Raw genomic sequence first — 16,981 nt, 5'->3', positions numbered from 1 at the left:
ATTCAAAAACCCTTTTCAGTATTTCAAAGCCTAGTGTTTTTTATTATCAGATAATGATGACAATTATGCAAATAAGATGAGGCAACAATCTGCTTAAATTTCAAGCACAAACAATAACACAAAATTGTATCTTTGCAATTATAGTGAATTTGGAAAGTCCTGTTTCAGGCTCTTTTGGCTGCTCAATTTCTCATGAAATAGTTTCCTAAATTAAAGGTTTTAGCTAAAAAAAAAAAAAAAAATAGAAAGCTTTTTTACTAAAGCAACACTATGGGGCAAACATGGTAAAAATATATCCAGTCACTGCTCCTGTTAAAACCTGTAGTTGTCTAACTAACAATTTACCTATCTTCAATTAAACCTATGCATTAAAATAAAATTGTAATGAGGAATTTAAATGATTTAACCAGTCAGAAAAAAATTATTACTAACCTGTTTAATGAACAAGTACATAAAATCATAGCACTCCAGAGACAAAAGAAACTCTAAAGATTATTTCGTTAAACTTCTTTGAAGGGTCTGAAATCTATTGAGTCATCAGAAGTTTCAACTGGGAGTGGTGTAGCTTATTCTGCTTAAACTTAGAACTTGACTGTTAACTGTCAGAGTACACTTTTTGGCCATTGTACCATGTTACATTGTACAACTGTTCAAGGGACAGACTATTCAGAAATAAGAAAATGCACAGAATCTTTAGTCTTTCATCAGTTGTAAATGGCCTCCTAACATTCCACCTTAAACTCCCTAGTGAATTGTCCACAAATGTACATGGTTTAATCAGCTGAATTTTTAAATTTAAAAGTACACTCTCAAAAAGCCCAGTCCTTAAGTTTATAAAAATACAAAGTTGGCATATAGTTTTAAGGCAGTACTTAATAAACTAAAGGTCCATAATTTTAAGGGAGTTAAGGTTTTTTTTAACATCTTGAGTCCAGCCAGAGGATATTTATGATGAATCATTAGTTCAGATTGGGATTTCAGATTAGTTCTATACTTAAGAAAATAAGGTAAGGGAAAGATAAACATTTCCTTCTAGGGAGTCAATCTAGCTCAGTGGTTCTCAAAGAAAGGTCTTTAGACCAGCAGTCTCAGCATCACCTGGAACCCTGCTAGAAATGCACACATACAAAGTCAGAAACTCTGGGGATGGAGCCCAGAAACATGTTTTAACAAGCCCTTCAAGTGATTTTGATCTGAGAACCACTGGTTTAGTTCATCAGAGTAGAGAAGAAAGCAGATTTTTGGGCAGAAACAGTCCAGACATAAAGATTATACATTTCTCTGGAATATACCTGGAGGTATATGTCTTAAAAATCTGAGTGTAGAAACTAGGTACAAAAATAAACTCTAAAAGTAGGCATGTCTATATAGCTATATAATTGATATGACTATATAACAGGATAGTTTACATATAATATTACATATAGTATATAAAACAGTATAATATCTAAAACTATGTATTCATAATGATATCTTAATTTTTATCATAATAAAAAATAAATAGTAACAATATGCTTTACATTTATAAAACTTTTAGTCATATTTGTTTTTAACTCACTCTCACTTGCTGAGCAGACTTTATCACTAAACCTCTGAGAAAAAATAGGGTAAGTGATTTTCTTAAGTACACATGGCTCTTGAGTAGCTGGAGTTCAAATGCAAGACTTCTGAGGTCAAGATAAGGATCTTCCCCTATATCATGAAGTACTATATTATAATGTGAAGTTTTCCAATTTTTTTAATTGTTGTAAAATACACATAAATTGGATTATCCATGTATTTCAAAACAAAACTATAAAAAGAAAAAAGCATTATAAGAATAAAATATTCAAAGGCACTTTCACTCCACAAATTAATCAACAGACATATTGATTAATTTTTTTTCATAGTCATCTTCTGTTCTTTGAATTCAGTAGGTAACCTGCAGATGACTTTTTCAGGCTAAGGGTACAAATCTTTGTGCTCCTCCATATTTCTCACTATATAAGTCTCAAGAAAATTTGCTTTTAAATGACAAAACATAAAATCCTAAAGTGAATATGGCAAAGATAACAAACAGGCTGAAAGTACAAGAACAAGCATAGTAGAAATAAATGTTTAGAAAATACACAAAAAGTTACTGAAAAGCAGAGATAAATGTGAGGCTATTTCTATAAGAGACCAGCCTAGACACTCTCTCCCTTTGTCAACTCAGTGGTTAAAGTTCCTCTTTAAAAATCTATTCCTGGCTTCTGAAAATACACTCTTGACAGAAAGTTCTAGCAGGAAATGCACTTGGCAACAAACTCAGTCAGCAGAGAGCTAATCTATCTGATCTTAAAGACTTCAGTAAACACCCACACATCCTTTTCCAGTGGTTCTTAAATTTCCTCTCTACCAAAATAACCTGCATTAGGGTTTGAGGACTTCCTATACTGCTCTGAAAAGGTTACAGAGATTATTAGAACAATTATTAAACTCAATCTAGAAGTGATTTTCTATTAAGGCCCAGTATGGATTCTGCATTAAATTAATGTTTAATAAAAGCTATTCTCCATTGTAATGTTGTATGTCAATTGTACCTCAAAAAAAAAAACCACTTCATAATTTTTGAGAATTTACAAGAAGGAGGTATAGTACTTAGAACTATACAGAACACATGTCCTCAAGGAACTAACATTCTTTTATTCAAAATCTGAAAATTGTACATAATAGCAAAACTCACACATAGCACCAGGGCTTAACTTCAATCTCATCTTGATTTTATTACAATTTTCTAACAACTTTTTCCTTAAAAAGGCATAAAGAGTATAAAAACAAGTATATGTTTCTATCAGTAAGAGTCTTGTTAAATAAAATGAAGGTACATTCATTCAATAAAATACTATGCCACTTTTTAGTACTGATACGGAATGATTTCCAAGATTACATGCAAAACAAAACAAGGTGCAGAACAGTGTATATAATATACTTATTTCTGTAAAACAGGGGAGGAAACCCCCATAATATACGTAGTTACTTGTGTACATGGAGAATATCTCTAGAACAATATGTAAGAAACTAGTAATACTGGCTGTATCCAGAGAGGGAAAGAGGACAGGTGGAGATAAATGGGGGGGGAAGGGGAGTCTTTTCACTGTATATTGCCTTCTGAATGATGTACCATGTCCAAGTATTATTTATTCAAGAAAGAAAAGAACCCAAACTCCTTCTTTTGATATTCCCTACATCGTATGGCTAATTCATAATATTTTAAGCTCATTACCTCTTTCCTGGCATTATATTATCAATATCAAATTTTTTAAAATATATAACAACATTTTATCAAATCAATACCCACTTAGCAGGGGTCCCTAAGCTGCATGGCTTCTATGTGCTTTTATTTATGACAATCTTTAAAAGGATATTAAAATGAAATTGCCTGCAAATTCCAAAACTGTCATGTGGAAAGAAAGCTGAGACCTAAAAGTGTTTTCAAAATAGACCACAGAAGAAACCTAATGTTCTAGTTAATATTTTTCCTCAATAAAAAAAGTGTTAACTCTTAGATGAGGTTTTGTGTCATCTTTAATAGTCACACTCCTATATGATTATCAAGACCTACTACTTCATTCTGCAAAGCATATTGATACACAGATATGTTGTATAAAATTAACTCAGTAAATATCACATGCACATTCTTTTTCATGAAGAAAACAAGAAGAATAAAGCTGAAAGAAATACATCTACACTCCTACCTTCAAAAATCTCCCATTGGTCAATAGTGCAACTTGCTTTTCTGCAGCTTGCTTTTCCACGTACCTAAAATGTTTACCATATCATACACAAAAAGGGAAAATTAAACATTCTAAATATTTGAAAAGCACATGGGGAAAAAGAACTACCTAGATTGGTGGTCACACTCTTCCATTCCTACTCAAAAATAAGTTCAAGATGATAGTCATGGTTTAATGGTAATTTTTAACTCCTTAAGTCAGCCACAGTTCAGTCTAGGGGGTCTAATCATAAACAAAGACCAGAAACTCCAGAAATAGGAAATGTTATTTATAAAAAGTAACCTGGAGAACGTGTAAATTATGCCCCCTTGTAGAATTATTTTTCTTTATGCCAAATTTTCAGATCTAACATAGAAATGTCACAATTAAAAACAGAAGGGTTTTGCCCTGGCCATTGTGACTCGGTTGAAAAGAGAGGTTTCTGGTTCAATTCCAAGTCGGGGCACATACTTACATTGCGAGCTCCATCCCCAGTAAGGGGCTTGTAGGAGGCAGCTGATGGATGTTTTTTTCTCTCTCTCTCCTCTCATCCCCTTCCTCTCTAAAAAATTTAAAAATTAATTTAAAAAAAAAAAACATTAAAAGAAAGGGTTTTAATCTGATCTAAAAAAATTAAAAGGTTATTTTTCCTCTCTCCTCTTCAAAAATAACTGGATCTGAGATCCAATTTTTGCCCCAAACTCTATTATAAGATATGTTAAATATGTACTTCTTTTTTTACCTCCTAAATGATGGAAGACGTCGGATGTTTTCACATTGATTATCTGATAAAAAATTTATTCTTCTCTTGGCTTCCAGAAGATTACAGCACAGAACACTGAGGGGCTGGGAATAGAAATGCTCTAATAAAGAAAGCTAGAAAAAATTGCAAAGATTAAATATATTTGTTATATTTTAGCAGTAAATCTTTTGCCCTATGTCTGCTCAATTTTAAGTTTGTTTTTTTTAAACAAACAGAAGTATTTACGGCACTAATATGCTTAATAATGTCACAAAAACACTACAAACAATACATAAATGGCTATATACCTTTAATATTTTAAGGCTCCCATTTTATGGACAAGGTCAGAATATTAAAATCTCTGAAGTATAAACTAAAAGAAACTAATATAAATGGATAAATTAGCTATCTGCAGAAGAAACTAACAGTAACAGAACAGTAAATGTGGTGGGGATGTGATTAGGGTGTGACCTAAGGTTCTAATTGATGCCCCAAAACTCATAAAAAATACCAATCTAAAAATCAGTGTAAAAACTGGTCTGCTAAATAAATAAAAATGTTACAATGGTAGAAGCCTTGCCTATAGATAAAAAGAATAATGAAAATGAGGATATCTAAAGAAAATGTATCTTTTTAAACTCAGTTTTACTTCATGGAGGAAAACATAGTACAACATCTGATAGATACAAGTATTCTAGCAACTAGAATGCTATAATCTTCACAGTATAAGGGAGAAAGATTTTCCACATTCATAACAGGTAAGGTATCTTGTAAGACTCTCATGTAAAAAACTTTGACTCTAAGCAACCTTCTATGACCAGTTTGGTTTTTCCAGATACCCTGATGCTAGACAGTTCCCTACATAGTAGACAAAACATACTCTGGTCACTGGAAGATAGCACTCCCCATGACAAATGAATAAATTAACATGCTAGTTTAAATATTACCCTTAAGGTATTTGAGCTTGGTCCTGCCTAAGTAAACTAATAATGAATTTATGAGCCTATAGAGCTGAGGAACAGATACCCAAGACTAGAGGAAATCCTCCAAAATAGGCCATTCTTGAGGAAGCATAAGGCTGTAAGGCAAATGACCAGCCTAACTTAGAAACAAGTACAAATTAGAAAGTAATTATTCATGCCAAGTGCTAAATTATTTTTGTACATGTTAACATAATCTTATTTCTTATTTATATTTTCCAATTACATTAATGTGGTAATACCTACTCTAATGTTAACACCACTTTTTAAACATGAGAAAAATAAAAATCAAACATGATAAGGAACTTCCTGGGGAGGAGGAATGGAAACAAGACATGAGTTATCATAGAGCTATAAATGGGATAAGAACCCAGTATCACTTAACATTTTTGTCCAAGTGAGTTCTCAATATCTGGGTCAATTAACAATAATGAATAAGAAGTAAATCAGAAGTTGTTTCAGCTCAATATCACTTAATCTCTTTCAAATACTTTTTTTAAAAAAAAATCTAAATTGAAATAAAGACAAATATTAGCCTTAACAGACCACTAGTTTTATGTGGAAGAAGAGTACATATGGAAAATAATTTATAAACATCTAGGCATTACATAAACATGAGGTATTATCACACTGCACTTCTGTGCTGAAGTTACTAATACATAGGTTTTAATCAATATGACGACTGGCATGTGTTCATAATGATTACACTTTGCTGAGGTATTTTAGGTAGTTGCCAAGAGAGGCAAGTAATATTAAGTTTCAAGCAACTGAAGAATAGGGTCCATTTTTAGTTTAGAAAAGATGTTATGAAGCTAGGTTCATGAATTTTTTCTGGCAATTCAGGAAATCTTAATGAAAATGCAATCCCAATATATAAGAATAAATATAAATGAACACACACACACACATATGTTTGGGGACAGCAAGCTATGATCCACAGCCCATTTTTACATGGCCCAGGAATGTTTTTTATATCTTTAAAGGGTTATTTTTTAAAAAGAAGAAAACAAAGAATATGCAGCAGAGACCGTATGTAGCATGCAAAACCAAAAATATTTAATATCTGGTCCCTTACAAAAAAAGTTTGCTGACTCCTTATATATATAACATTTCCTAGCTAAAAAGTCCGTAAGTTTTCATCAGATTCTTGAAAAAAAGGTCTCTTTTCCCTCCCCACCCCCAACATGGTTAAGAATCACTAGAATGGAGGGGGGCCTTTTTCCATTTTGCTATCCAATTAATGTATTCTCTACATTTTTGCTGTAGAACCTAGAATAATAGAACTTGAATTTACTTATTCTAGATTTTGTCATTTAAAATGTCTTAATGGGGGAAATACATAAATAAATAAATAAAATGCCTTAAATATCATTAGTCGGTTTAAAATAAGATGCAAATTATTTAGAATCAGCTTGTGAATTTTCAAACCCATTAGTGTCTTCTTACCTGAAGTCCTTTTATAAAGTTCTGAATTGAGAAATCATAATACAAAAAGATGCTGGTCAGAATCTGTAACACTTTTTCACTTAGTTTAAAGGGAAACTGAGTTGTAAGAAGTAGCTGAAAGAGAGAAAGGGGGGGCAGGATACACTCCTTGTTAGTCTTTACTCTTCATAAATATCAAGTATAAATAATGAGGCAAAGAATGAGACTATGACACAGTAACTATGAAAGCTGTAACAATAGCTAGGTCTTTTAGGTCAAACATCAACTAAAAATTTAAATTAATTTACACAACAGTAATAACAAAAAGAAGCTCTTCATACTACATATTCAGAATCACAGATGTCCAGCATCCTCTAGCCAATCCCTAGCTTTAGAAAACTACCTGGTAACTATGTCCTCTTTCTCCCACCAGAAGCCACAGGCTTTGGCAATTCCTATCTGATTTCTTTTTCATCCCTACTGATACACTTTATGTGCTGTTAAATGAGAAACCCAAAACTAATATATGTCCATTTCAAAAATATAAAATAGCTGAATTTGTATTATCCAGCTATTTTTCAATGGCTATAGTGAAGATTTTACATTTGAAAATGAAGTCACACTAGGTTTTTTAAACAGAAGCATGGTTATATTAGACCAACTGAACTTGAATACAACCAAGCAATCTTAAATACTGCAGAAATTTTCCCTAAAGGGTCAGCAAACCAATGGATACCTCCTTCATGGGGAAAAACTGTAGAATTGGATAGTAAATAAATGGAAGGTTGTCATTAGTTTACCTTACACAAGCAACATAAAGTGCACCTTAAAGGGGCTGAGTCTAGCTACAATTTGTGGAAGGTCAATACTAAAGAACCATATTTCTGTTTAGGTGGAAACTTAGAGCTATGGTCTGGGAAAATTTTAGTATTTATTTTCAGTCAAGAGCAGCATGACAGGAAAGAGTCCACTAAAAACTTCAGATCATTTAATATTAAATCTAAGAGTCCAAACATTGTTATTGTTACCAGGAAGTAATTAAATTCTGTAAAAATTTATTTTTAAAAACAACAATTTTCCATTGAGTAATAGCCAATTGATAGCTATATCATTCTTTTCATAAATCTTTTATTTTATCCCAAGAGGCAATACTCTATCACTATAAAAATCACTAAATAAAAATAATAAGTATGTGAAGGAATATGTTTAACATCATACTCTGAAGAGATACAGAAATTTGTCATTAACATTTATAATCTATTCTTGGCAGTTTCCTGTTCATCCTATTTCATTCACTGGTAAATTTTTTTCTTTTTACCTTATCAAGAACCGTACTCAGGTGCTCCTTGCAAGACATAGACTGGAATATTTCTATACACAACAGAGACGATACTGCATGAGGAAGCAACCGATGGATGATAACAGGAGATGTGGCAATTCCAAAAATGAGTATTAGTGGAAATTCATGTAGATGTTGACTAGTTTAAAAAATAAAATACAAAAGTGGGATTTCTTTAGCAAATATATTTCAATACACCATATTTCAAAATAAGGCCTTTATTTTTATGGCTACTTTATAAGACACTGGTAAGAAGAATCATTCTAGACACTAAAATTTGCTAGGCCACTAATTTTCCTCTGTTAAGTAACATAGAAATAATTATTTCCCACGCATTCTAGCTCTGAAATCAGTCTATTAATGGTTCCTCTCATTTTATCAATGAGAACACAGAGGTTTAGAGAGATTAAGTGCCTCCCTCTATGGTTACACAATCTCAAGTGTTAGAAGAGGTGGTCAGATACCATACAATTTAACCTCTCATCCAAAATTTGAGTCCTACCTACAGTCTTCCCTCAGAGAGAGTTATCCAGCCTAAGCTTTAAGAGTTCAGTGACATGAAGCTCACTAATTTTCAAGGTAATTTATTCTGTTTATGGACATTTCTAACAGACACTATGTCACCCATCCATTATAGCTAAGAATTAAAAAACTTACACATATGTAAAACATAGTTTTAATGGACATTACAAAAAATGTTACATTCTTTCCTCGCATTCTTAACTCAAACTTATTGAACATGATTGATTCTTAGCATTACCAATAGTAACACAAATGACTTCCACAGAGTAAAACAGTACTCTCTTTGAGAGCTACTGCAGGTCAGTCCAAAGTATCATGGCTGATGATTTTGTTTGCTCTCTCCTGTTAGGTATTGCTTTTCATATTCTAGCTGTATACAGTTCTACCTTCATAGGAGTAAATTGCCTGGACTGTTACTCTTTTAAGTTCTTTTTCCTTACTTTTGATGGTAAAAGTAGTCACAAGTCTGAGCTCCAAAAAAGTAGAGCTTTTTTGTCACTATGCCATACTGTGCATTTTTCCAGCATGTTAAGCAGTTCAGTATTAGCATTAAGAAAAAGTCTTAGGATCTAGAAATCTTAGTTTTAGTGGGGGGAAAAAGACACTATCAAAATAGAAATAATAAGTATATTAGTAAATTATAACACAATATAGATTAAGGCAAATGTAACCATAACTATTAAGCAAGTTAACATATAGAAGACAAAATAAATTATACTTTTAAAAATGTTCCATGGGTAATGCATGTTACTGGATTTTAAAATAGTTAGTTACTTTAATTCTGAGTCTTATAGGATTGCCTTAAAGATCCAATGAGATCATGGAAGTAGATTCTCACTAGAAATATTATATAAAATAATATTATTTAGAAAACATTCTTGTTCAGTAGAGCTAACCCAAACAGTAGAGCTAACTCGAAACTTCTAAGGGTGGAAAGGTAACAGAAAATAAGATCTGACAAAACTATCTCAACCTACAGTACTTTATACATTTAATGGCCAAGTAACAGACAGACAACCCTGGTGAGAGAAACTGTATTATCATGCTAATTTAAAATTCGCTAACTTCTCTCTTTTGATTCTCATTCTTTGGTCAAAAAGCAAATGAAACTCTGATAGGAGGTCTTAGAACATTCAATTATAAGGAATTTGAAATCATCTTGGTTTCCATCCATTTGGTATTAAAATAAAGATCAAATTGCCATTTATTTTCTCTGAAAAAGGTATACGAAATTTTGCCCAAAAAACATATGATACATCATCTACCTGCTGATAATTATGAAGTCTTGGAGTACTTTTGTGGTGAAGCTTTCCATGTTCTTTAAGATAAGCACAACGGGAGGAGAGTGCCAGTGGCTAGAAGTCCTCTTTTTCCCTGGCTTTCCTGGGTCTGTATTCTTTTAAGCCGTTGTGGAAAGAAGGAATTAAAGGTAAGCTTTACCAATCAAACAATACTATACACATAGACCTATCTCCCTTTACATTTTACAGTAACTTTTTTTTATTTCTCCCACATAATAAATAGAAATTCATTCCAAGTTAGTAGCAGGATCTTTCTGTCTGACATAGGAATAATAACCAAAAAGGAAAAAGTTCAGTAAAATATATAACTGATATAAAGTATTTATATTTTCTGCTATCTGAAAAAAATGACAAAAAGGCATGAGGAGAACAGTCTCTATAAAATTGATTTTTCTGCTGCTAGAATGTCATATTTTGCTTTGCTCTTAAATGAGAACTAGTATTTTTAATTAAAAACCAAAATGAATAACACTGCTCTGCTACTGTGAAATTTCAAGTTGAAAAGCATCTTAAACATTATCTAGTCCAATCCCAATATTCTAAATTGCATGTAGCATTTGATTTCTACAAAATCTAAAATTCTGGCCCTGGCTGGTGTGGCTCAGTTGGTTAGAGTGTCATTCCATGCACCGAAAGGTTGAGGGTTCTATCCCTGGTCAGGGCACATACCTAGGTTGTGGGTTTGATCCCCCGGAGGGGCATACGGGAGGCAACTGATCAATGTTTCTCTCATACATAGGTATCTGTCTGTCTGTCTCTCTCTCTCTCCCTTCCACTCTCTCTAAAATCACTAAAACATATCCTCGGGTGAAGATTTTTAAAAAAATCTAAAATTCTGGATCAAATTAAGATACTACAGTAATCATTAGACCCAGTTTAATGATTACATAACGCAAAAGTATACTTCACTTATAATGACTTCAGCAAATATATTCATCAAAAAATGTCACCACAGTATTTTTTTCCCACACTACCTGGCTACACAGCATCATAAACTAAAGCTGTGGTTTTATGGTACAGTTACCCTTGAATCACCTAGGTTATTCATTTTCACCAGAGACTAACATGGTAGAATGAAACGTCTTTTTATTTATCTGTTTGTTTAATATACTTTACTTAGAGAGCATCTACTCCCCAAGACTTCTAAACATGGAACAAATTAGATTCTTAAAAAATATATATATGGCTATTTCTCAACAGACTAAGTTGGCAATAGATACTGATAGCATGATTCTATTGCACAAAAGCAAATACTGAGGAACCCATGAGGTAATTCCAGACACTGTTTTTGTCATTAGTTGACATTCTCCTACATATAAAATGGCCTTGTAGGAACCTAAACTTTTACCAGGAAGTAGGCCACATACTGATAAAAGAATACTTTTAAATCCTAGTAGCCTTAGGAAAAACAAGTAGCTACTGTTAAATTTATAGCTAGTGCTGCACAAGCATATCCTTATTAGAACAAAGCAGTACTATGCTTAATACAGCTCCAAGCCTCTTCAGTCATATGCCAATTTCTTGGGAGAAAATTGTTAGTTTGCATTTACCTGTGTGACATTCATATACCAACTGGAAAGAGAATCCATTGAACAATGTGTCTTTTTATGGATGTCTTTTTCCTCCTCTTTGGATTCCACATCTACACGGCAGTCCATCAACTGTGAGAACAGCTTTTGCAAAAAATGTTTTATATCTGCAGAAGATAAAAGTAAGAACGTTTATCTCTCCTTAAAACAAACCAAAAACAACTGAAACTTCTTGATCAGTAGATTACATTATTTGAGTAGAATGTGTTTTTCTTCACTTAACATTAACCAACATAACATTTATCATTTAATATACTATTAATGTTCATTAGTATCTTCTCCTTAATATTTAAATTTCATTAATTAAGACTAACACTAGGTCAAAGTTTATGTGTACTGTCTATAATAAAAGTGTGACCTGAACAAATGTATAAATATGAAAACTATTAAGAATAGCATATTTTTAAATTACTTCTGGGCAGCAAAAGGTTTTTAAAGACTCTAAAAAAGACCAAAAGTATTACTTACATAAGTTATTTTACTGATTATAAATATTCCTCAAAGTCATTTTTAAAGATGTCCTAAGGGCTTTCACTTAATTCCAATAAGTTTATGAATATGAAAGTAATATAAAGCACATAAAGTACATAAGCACATCAGTCCAAACCTAAGCACATTTTACTCTATTAGTGTCCACATCCTTTATGATTTGTTTAATGGCTTCAGATACCCAAAGTAAGCTCTGGCAATGGAATATTTTTACCAACGGTGGCCTTTCAAAGTGGAACAATAAGATGATATAAGGCTGGAAGTATGAGCCTGCATAGTCTATTCTCTGTTGGGCTAAATAAGAACTCCCAATTCCTCAATTCTCAGCTCCCTGCCCCAAACATTCCAACTTAAAATGCCTGGACTATTACTGGCAGTGAAGCTGATATGGCAGGGGTTGGGTTGGAATATTCTGGGAGGCACTAAACTTCACACAGCCAAAATATAGTGCCACACTCTTCCTACAAATAAAAAGGAATGAAGAAAGCTTCAGAAAGACAGACAGACAGACATGGAGAGAAAGACACACACACACACAGAGATGGAGAGAGAAGGACTGAAGAGATTGGTAACATCTCACCAAGGTTATTAAAGTATTTATACTTTACCTGGACAGTCTCTAGCTTGCAATGAGACTACATATGGAGTGACATTATTCTGAAGGGTTTCTGTTAGACTTCTGAATATAAAATCATGATCTGTTACATTCACACCTATGGGATTATACATCAATATTACACCATCATTTTTATTATTAATAAATTTAACAACAAAAGCTATTTGTCAAGTGAATTACTAAGTAAAAATATTTTGACATGATTAATAACAGAAACCAAAACAATACACTGCATTAATGAAGAGAGCTCCAGTAATAATAGATATCTAGAGGCACACATTATAATTACTTGTTAGGAAAGGTATTTAGCACAATTTCTCTTTTAAAAAAAATTGCCGGGCCCAGCCAGCATGGCTCATTGGTTGAGCATTGACCTATGATCCTGGAGATAGGAGTTCAATTCCTGGTCAGGGCACAGGCCAAAGTTGCAGGCTTGATCCCCAGTAGGGGCGTGCAAGAGGCAGCCTATCAATGACTCTCATCGATGTTTCTACTCTCTCTCTCCCTTCCTCTCTGAAATCAATAAAGACATATTCTTAAAAATTAAAAAATAGTAATTGCTGGAGATGTGTAGTTGACCCTTGAAAACATCTTAGGAACATCTTGAAAATATTTCATTCCTTTGTCACACTAAGAGCTCTTTAAAATAATTATTCAAAAAAAAGGACTATGGATTCAAACCTTTCTGTGACCCTCACTTAACAACTAAGGAGAATCCAATCAGAAATATTATTTATGATCACAGTAGTAAATATAATAGGTAAAGTATACACTAAACTGATTTCTGAGGAAAGAGCCTAAAAACAAATTATAATTTTAGGTCCTTTAGGTATTTACTAAACCCTGATTCTTATTCCCACACATCAGAATTTTAGTGCTCTGCATGCAGTTATCAGAACTGAGTGGAAATTTCCCCACTACTTTGGAAAAAATACTATTAATTGGTAACTTCCCTGAGGTGACAATCTGTGATGTCTAAAAAGTGCTTTGGCACTTAGGCAGGTGCCAGCAGCAGGCATCTTGAAACTACTTGAGACTTGCTACTATAAAACTTCAACTGCTTGGAAGAAAGGTTCAGAATCATCCAGGCCACCAACAGTCAACTTTTTTTTTTCTAGGAGTGCTAACAAAAATGTTAGCAGGATATTTTTAAATGGACATACACTAAAATAGATAAATAAATAGACATATACCTAATAGAAGATAGAAAGTGTGCAATTGTGCTTAAGTATCTTTGAGTACAGATTTTTTTAAAGTATCAAAATGACACTTCTAGCATGTATTACAGTCTACAATTATGATACCACATCTCTGAACAAATTCAGGAGTTTAGTAAAACAGTGGCTTATCGTGTCTGACTGACTTTATAAGCCATTTAATACTATGTTCCTTAAGACAATGAACTTGTCTATTGGAAACAAGATAATCTGCATCTTTAAATGGAAAAATGTTCTAAACCTCAAACTACTGACTTTGAAACACATGATTTCCATTAGCTTTTCTCCTTTTGGCAGTAGACAGAGAAGGGATTTAAACAGTGCTCTCACAATAATCAGCCCATCCCTCTTGATTGTGTTCCTCCCATTCTATAATTACTATAACATGGCAGTAGAGAAAGAAAGCACCCAACAGTACAAGCCAGCCAAAACTGAGCCTTAGTTTCTCATCCATAATGGAAGGAGTTTTGAAATTAAGTGGCAGGCTGCACTGAAAAGCTGATCCACAGCATTATAAAAATCACTCCACAAAGTCTTATTACTCAGAGCGGTCCCTGGATCAGCAGTATGGGCAACAGCTGGAGGCCTACTAGAAATGGAGAGTTTCAGACCCTACCCCAGGCCTATTAGTGAAAAGTTTCATTTACTAAGATCCCCCAGAGGTTATTTTTAGGTACATTAAAGCTTGAGAAGTACTGCCCTGAATATCAGGTAGATAATGAACAGTATTAGGCAGTATTAAACGAAAGAATTAAACAAAAGAATTCTTATCTCAGAGCCGACTAGTATAATAAACCCTGAATAAATATCAAATTGAAAGTGCAATTAAGAGTATATTAGAAATTCAAACAAATTCAACTTTCTTTTCAAGAGGAATGAAAAAAATTTGCTAATATTTTTCCACTACCTGCAATCCAGATATTTGGTTAAAATGAAATGCTAATGATGGAAATTTAAGTAAGAAATTTACAACCTGCAGTCTGAAAGCAATTTATATATAATTCATCCAAAATGGCTTTTCAACAATTACTATTAATACAATATTATGAAACAATCCAAGATTGAAAAACTATGAACAAGGAAATAAAATTAAGGTCATAGAGTAATTGCACTGAAGATATGATAAAAAGGTATAAAAATCAAATTTATTACTATACTGATGGTTTCTTTATTACTGAATACAGATGTCATATATTTTATAAAATAACTAAAAAAAGAGTAACAGAAATATATTTCCCCTTAATTTTTTAGACAAAAAATTGAGGAGGGTACTAGCTAACCCAAATCAATTTCTTCTAATTTACAGATGTATGATCAGTATAGGGAACTTTTATTGGTTTTGAAAGTATACCTAACAAACTATAATTGGTTTAACTCTGTAAATAAGAGAGACCAAACAGGTTTACCAGAACAGGTTATTCCCCACTATTTTCAAAAACAGAACCACCAATTTAAAACATACAAACAAACATGCACATACCTAGAATAAGAGCAGCAGTTGGAATCTCACTGAGTTTTATTTGACAGCCCCAGTCTCTTGAATTCTTCTGGAATCCAGAATGAGACTTTTGCAGAAATTTGATTAGACTGTCAAACAGGTTTTTATTTAATTCCTCTTGCAATTGCTACACAGAACATACAAAACTTTAGGGATTATTATTAGCAAAAATATGACATGTCTCTCTAAGTTTAGGAAAGAAAACTGTCATCAATTCAATTTCAAATATTACATGTAAAATTATAATCATGATGAAATAAAAAACATTTTTTCCTTAAATCTCCAGTGATTCATGCTTTGGATCCCCTCACTAAATAATCTCATTTATTCATTCAACAAACATTGACTAACCACCTTACAAATGAAAGATGGTCTCTACCCTAAAAAAGTAAAGAAATTGAGCAAGAACACTTAAAATGAAACTAGCCACAGGGTCTAGTGGCAGATCTGAAGGGCTTTACATGAGAAGTAGGGACATCAGTCAGGAGGATATCATGACAATCAGGTTAAGAAATGAAGAGGACCTAAGTTGGAAACCACATACTCAAATACCTTCAAGGATCACATGGAATACATGAATGAGCAAAGCCATTAGGTGTAAAGCAATAAAGTCTGGTGGGAAGCAGTAATAAACTGAAAAGTGCATAACCATCCCACAGGCATTAAACAACAACAACAACACTGTATTTGTCAAACAAAACAAGTCCACTCAAAATGTTGGCCCTAGAACAAGGAATCTGCTATAGTGGAGAAATTATTCAGAGCTGGAATATAAAGAATGTGATAAGTGGATATGAGGATGAGAAAGTGAAGTAGTTTAGAAATAGCTTGATTTCTAACTTGTGTAACTGAATGGCTAATTTGAAGAGTGACAGCATTTCAAAGCTGTGAGGATATATAAAGAGCCCCTTGCCTTAGCAACTATCATTATAAACATATGTTCCAGTACCTGAAGCTGGAACATGAGGGTTTTGTTTTTGTTTTCAGTATATACAGATTGTACTTAACCAATATTAACAACATTTTATCAATTCTCTTGTAAATTGGTGGAAAAGAATATGGGAAGCAACACGAGATTTACACTATTAGAGAAATGTTATTTAAAAAAGTACTCACCTCAGTTTCAGATTTCATCTGCTGCCATATCAACTGATAAGTTTCATATCGAAGCTTACTGTCCTCAGACTCATTTTTCCCTTTATTAAAATATTCCTCTGAAAATACAGAAAGAAGTCAGTCCATGTCTTTTTTAATATAATAAAAGTTAGAAAATACCTGTACAAAGTAACACAATAAATGATGGGGCTGAATTTTTTATATGCATCAAATTATGTATATATATATATATATATATATATATATATATATATATATATATACACACACACACACACACACACACATATATATAATTTGGGGATCAGTAACATTCAATATCCTCTATATTTAATTTTATTTATACATCTTAAATTCTTACTATAATTATTATATGTGTAAGATTAAATAGCTTTTTAATTTTTAGTGTATTT

At 32.6% G+C, this 16,981-nt stretch overlaps 1 protein-coding gene across 2 annotated transcripts in view; it reads right to left on the bottom strand.

Annotated features, from left to right (window-relative positions):
* Positions 1 to 16,981, bottom strand: part of ORC3 (origin recognition complex subunit 3) — a 49,561-nt gene that overhangs the window by 26,283 nt on the left and 6,297 nt on the right. The window contains exons 3-11 of one of the 2 annotated variants that reach the window (XM_016207297.2): positions 16,569 to 16,666; positions 15,435 to 15,579; positions 12,730 to 12,834; positions 11,594 to 11,739; positions 10,008 to 10,138; positions 8,200 to 8,359; positions 6,903 to 7,016; positions 4,477 to 4,610; positions 3,717 to 3,780 (exon numbers count right to left, since the gene is read on the bottom strand). In XM_016207297.2, coding sequence (XP_016062783.2) covers positions 3,717 to 3,780; positions 4,477 to 4,610; positions 6,903 to 7,016; positions 8,200 to 8,359; positions 10,008 to 10,138; positions 11,594 to 11,739; positions 12,730 to 12,834; positions 15,435 to 15,579; positions 16,569 to 16,666 — 1,097 coding nt within the window. The remainder of the gene's footprint in view (positions 1 to 3,716; positions 3,781 to 4,476; positions 4,611 to 6,902; positions 7,017 to 8,199; positions 8,360 to 10,007; positions 10,139 to 11,593; positions 11,740 to 12,729; positions 12,835 to 15,434; positions 15,580 to 16,568; positions 16,667 to 16,981) is intronic. The other variant, XM_016207298.2, reaches the window with a different exon arrangement.

This window comes from Miniopterus natalensis, chromosome 5 (assembly GCF_054644295.1).
Source record: "Miniopterus natalensis isolate mMinNat1 chromosome 5, mMinNat1.hap1, whole genome shotgun sequence".
NCBI lineage: Eukaryota > Metazoa > Chordata > Mammalia > Chiroptera > Miniopteridae > Miniopterus > Miniopterus natalensis.
Note: the sequence above shows the minus strand (reverse complement) of the source record. Positions and strands in the feature narration are given on the sequence as shown.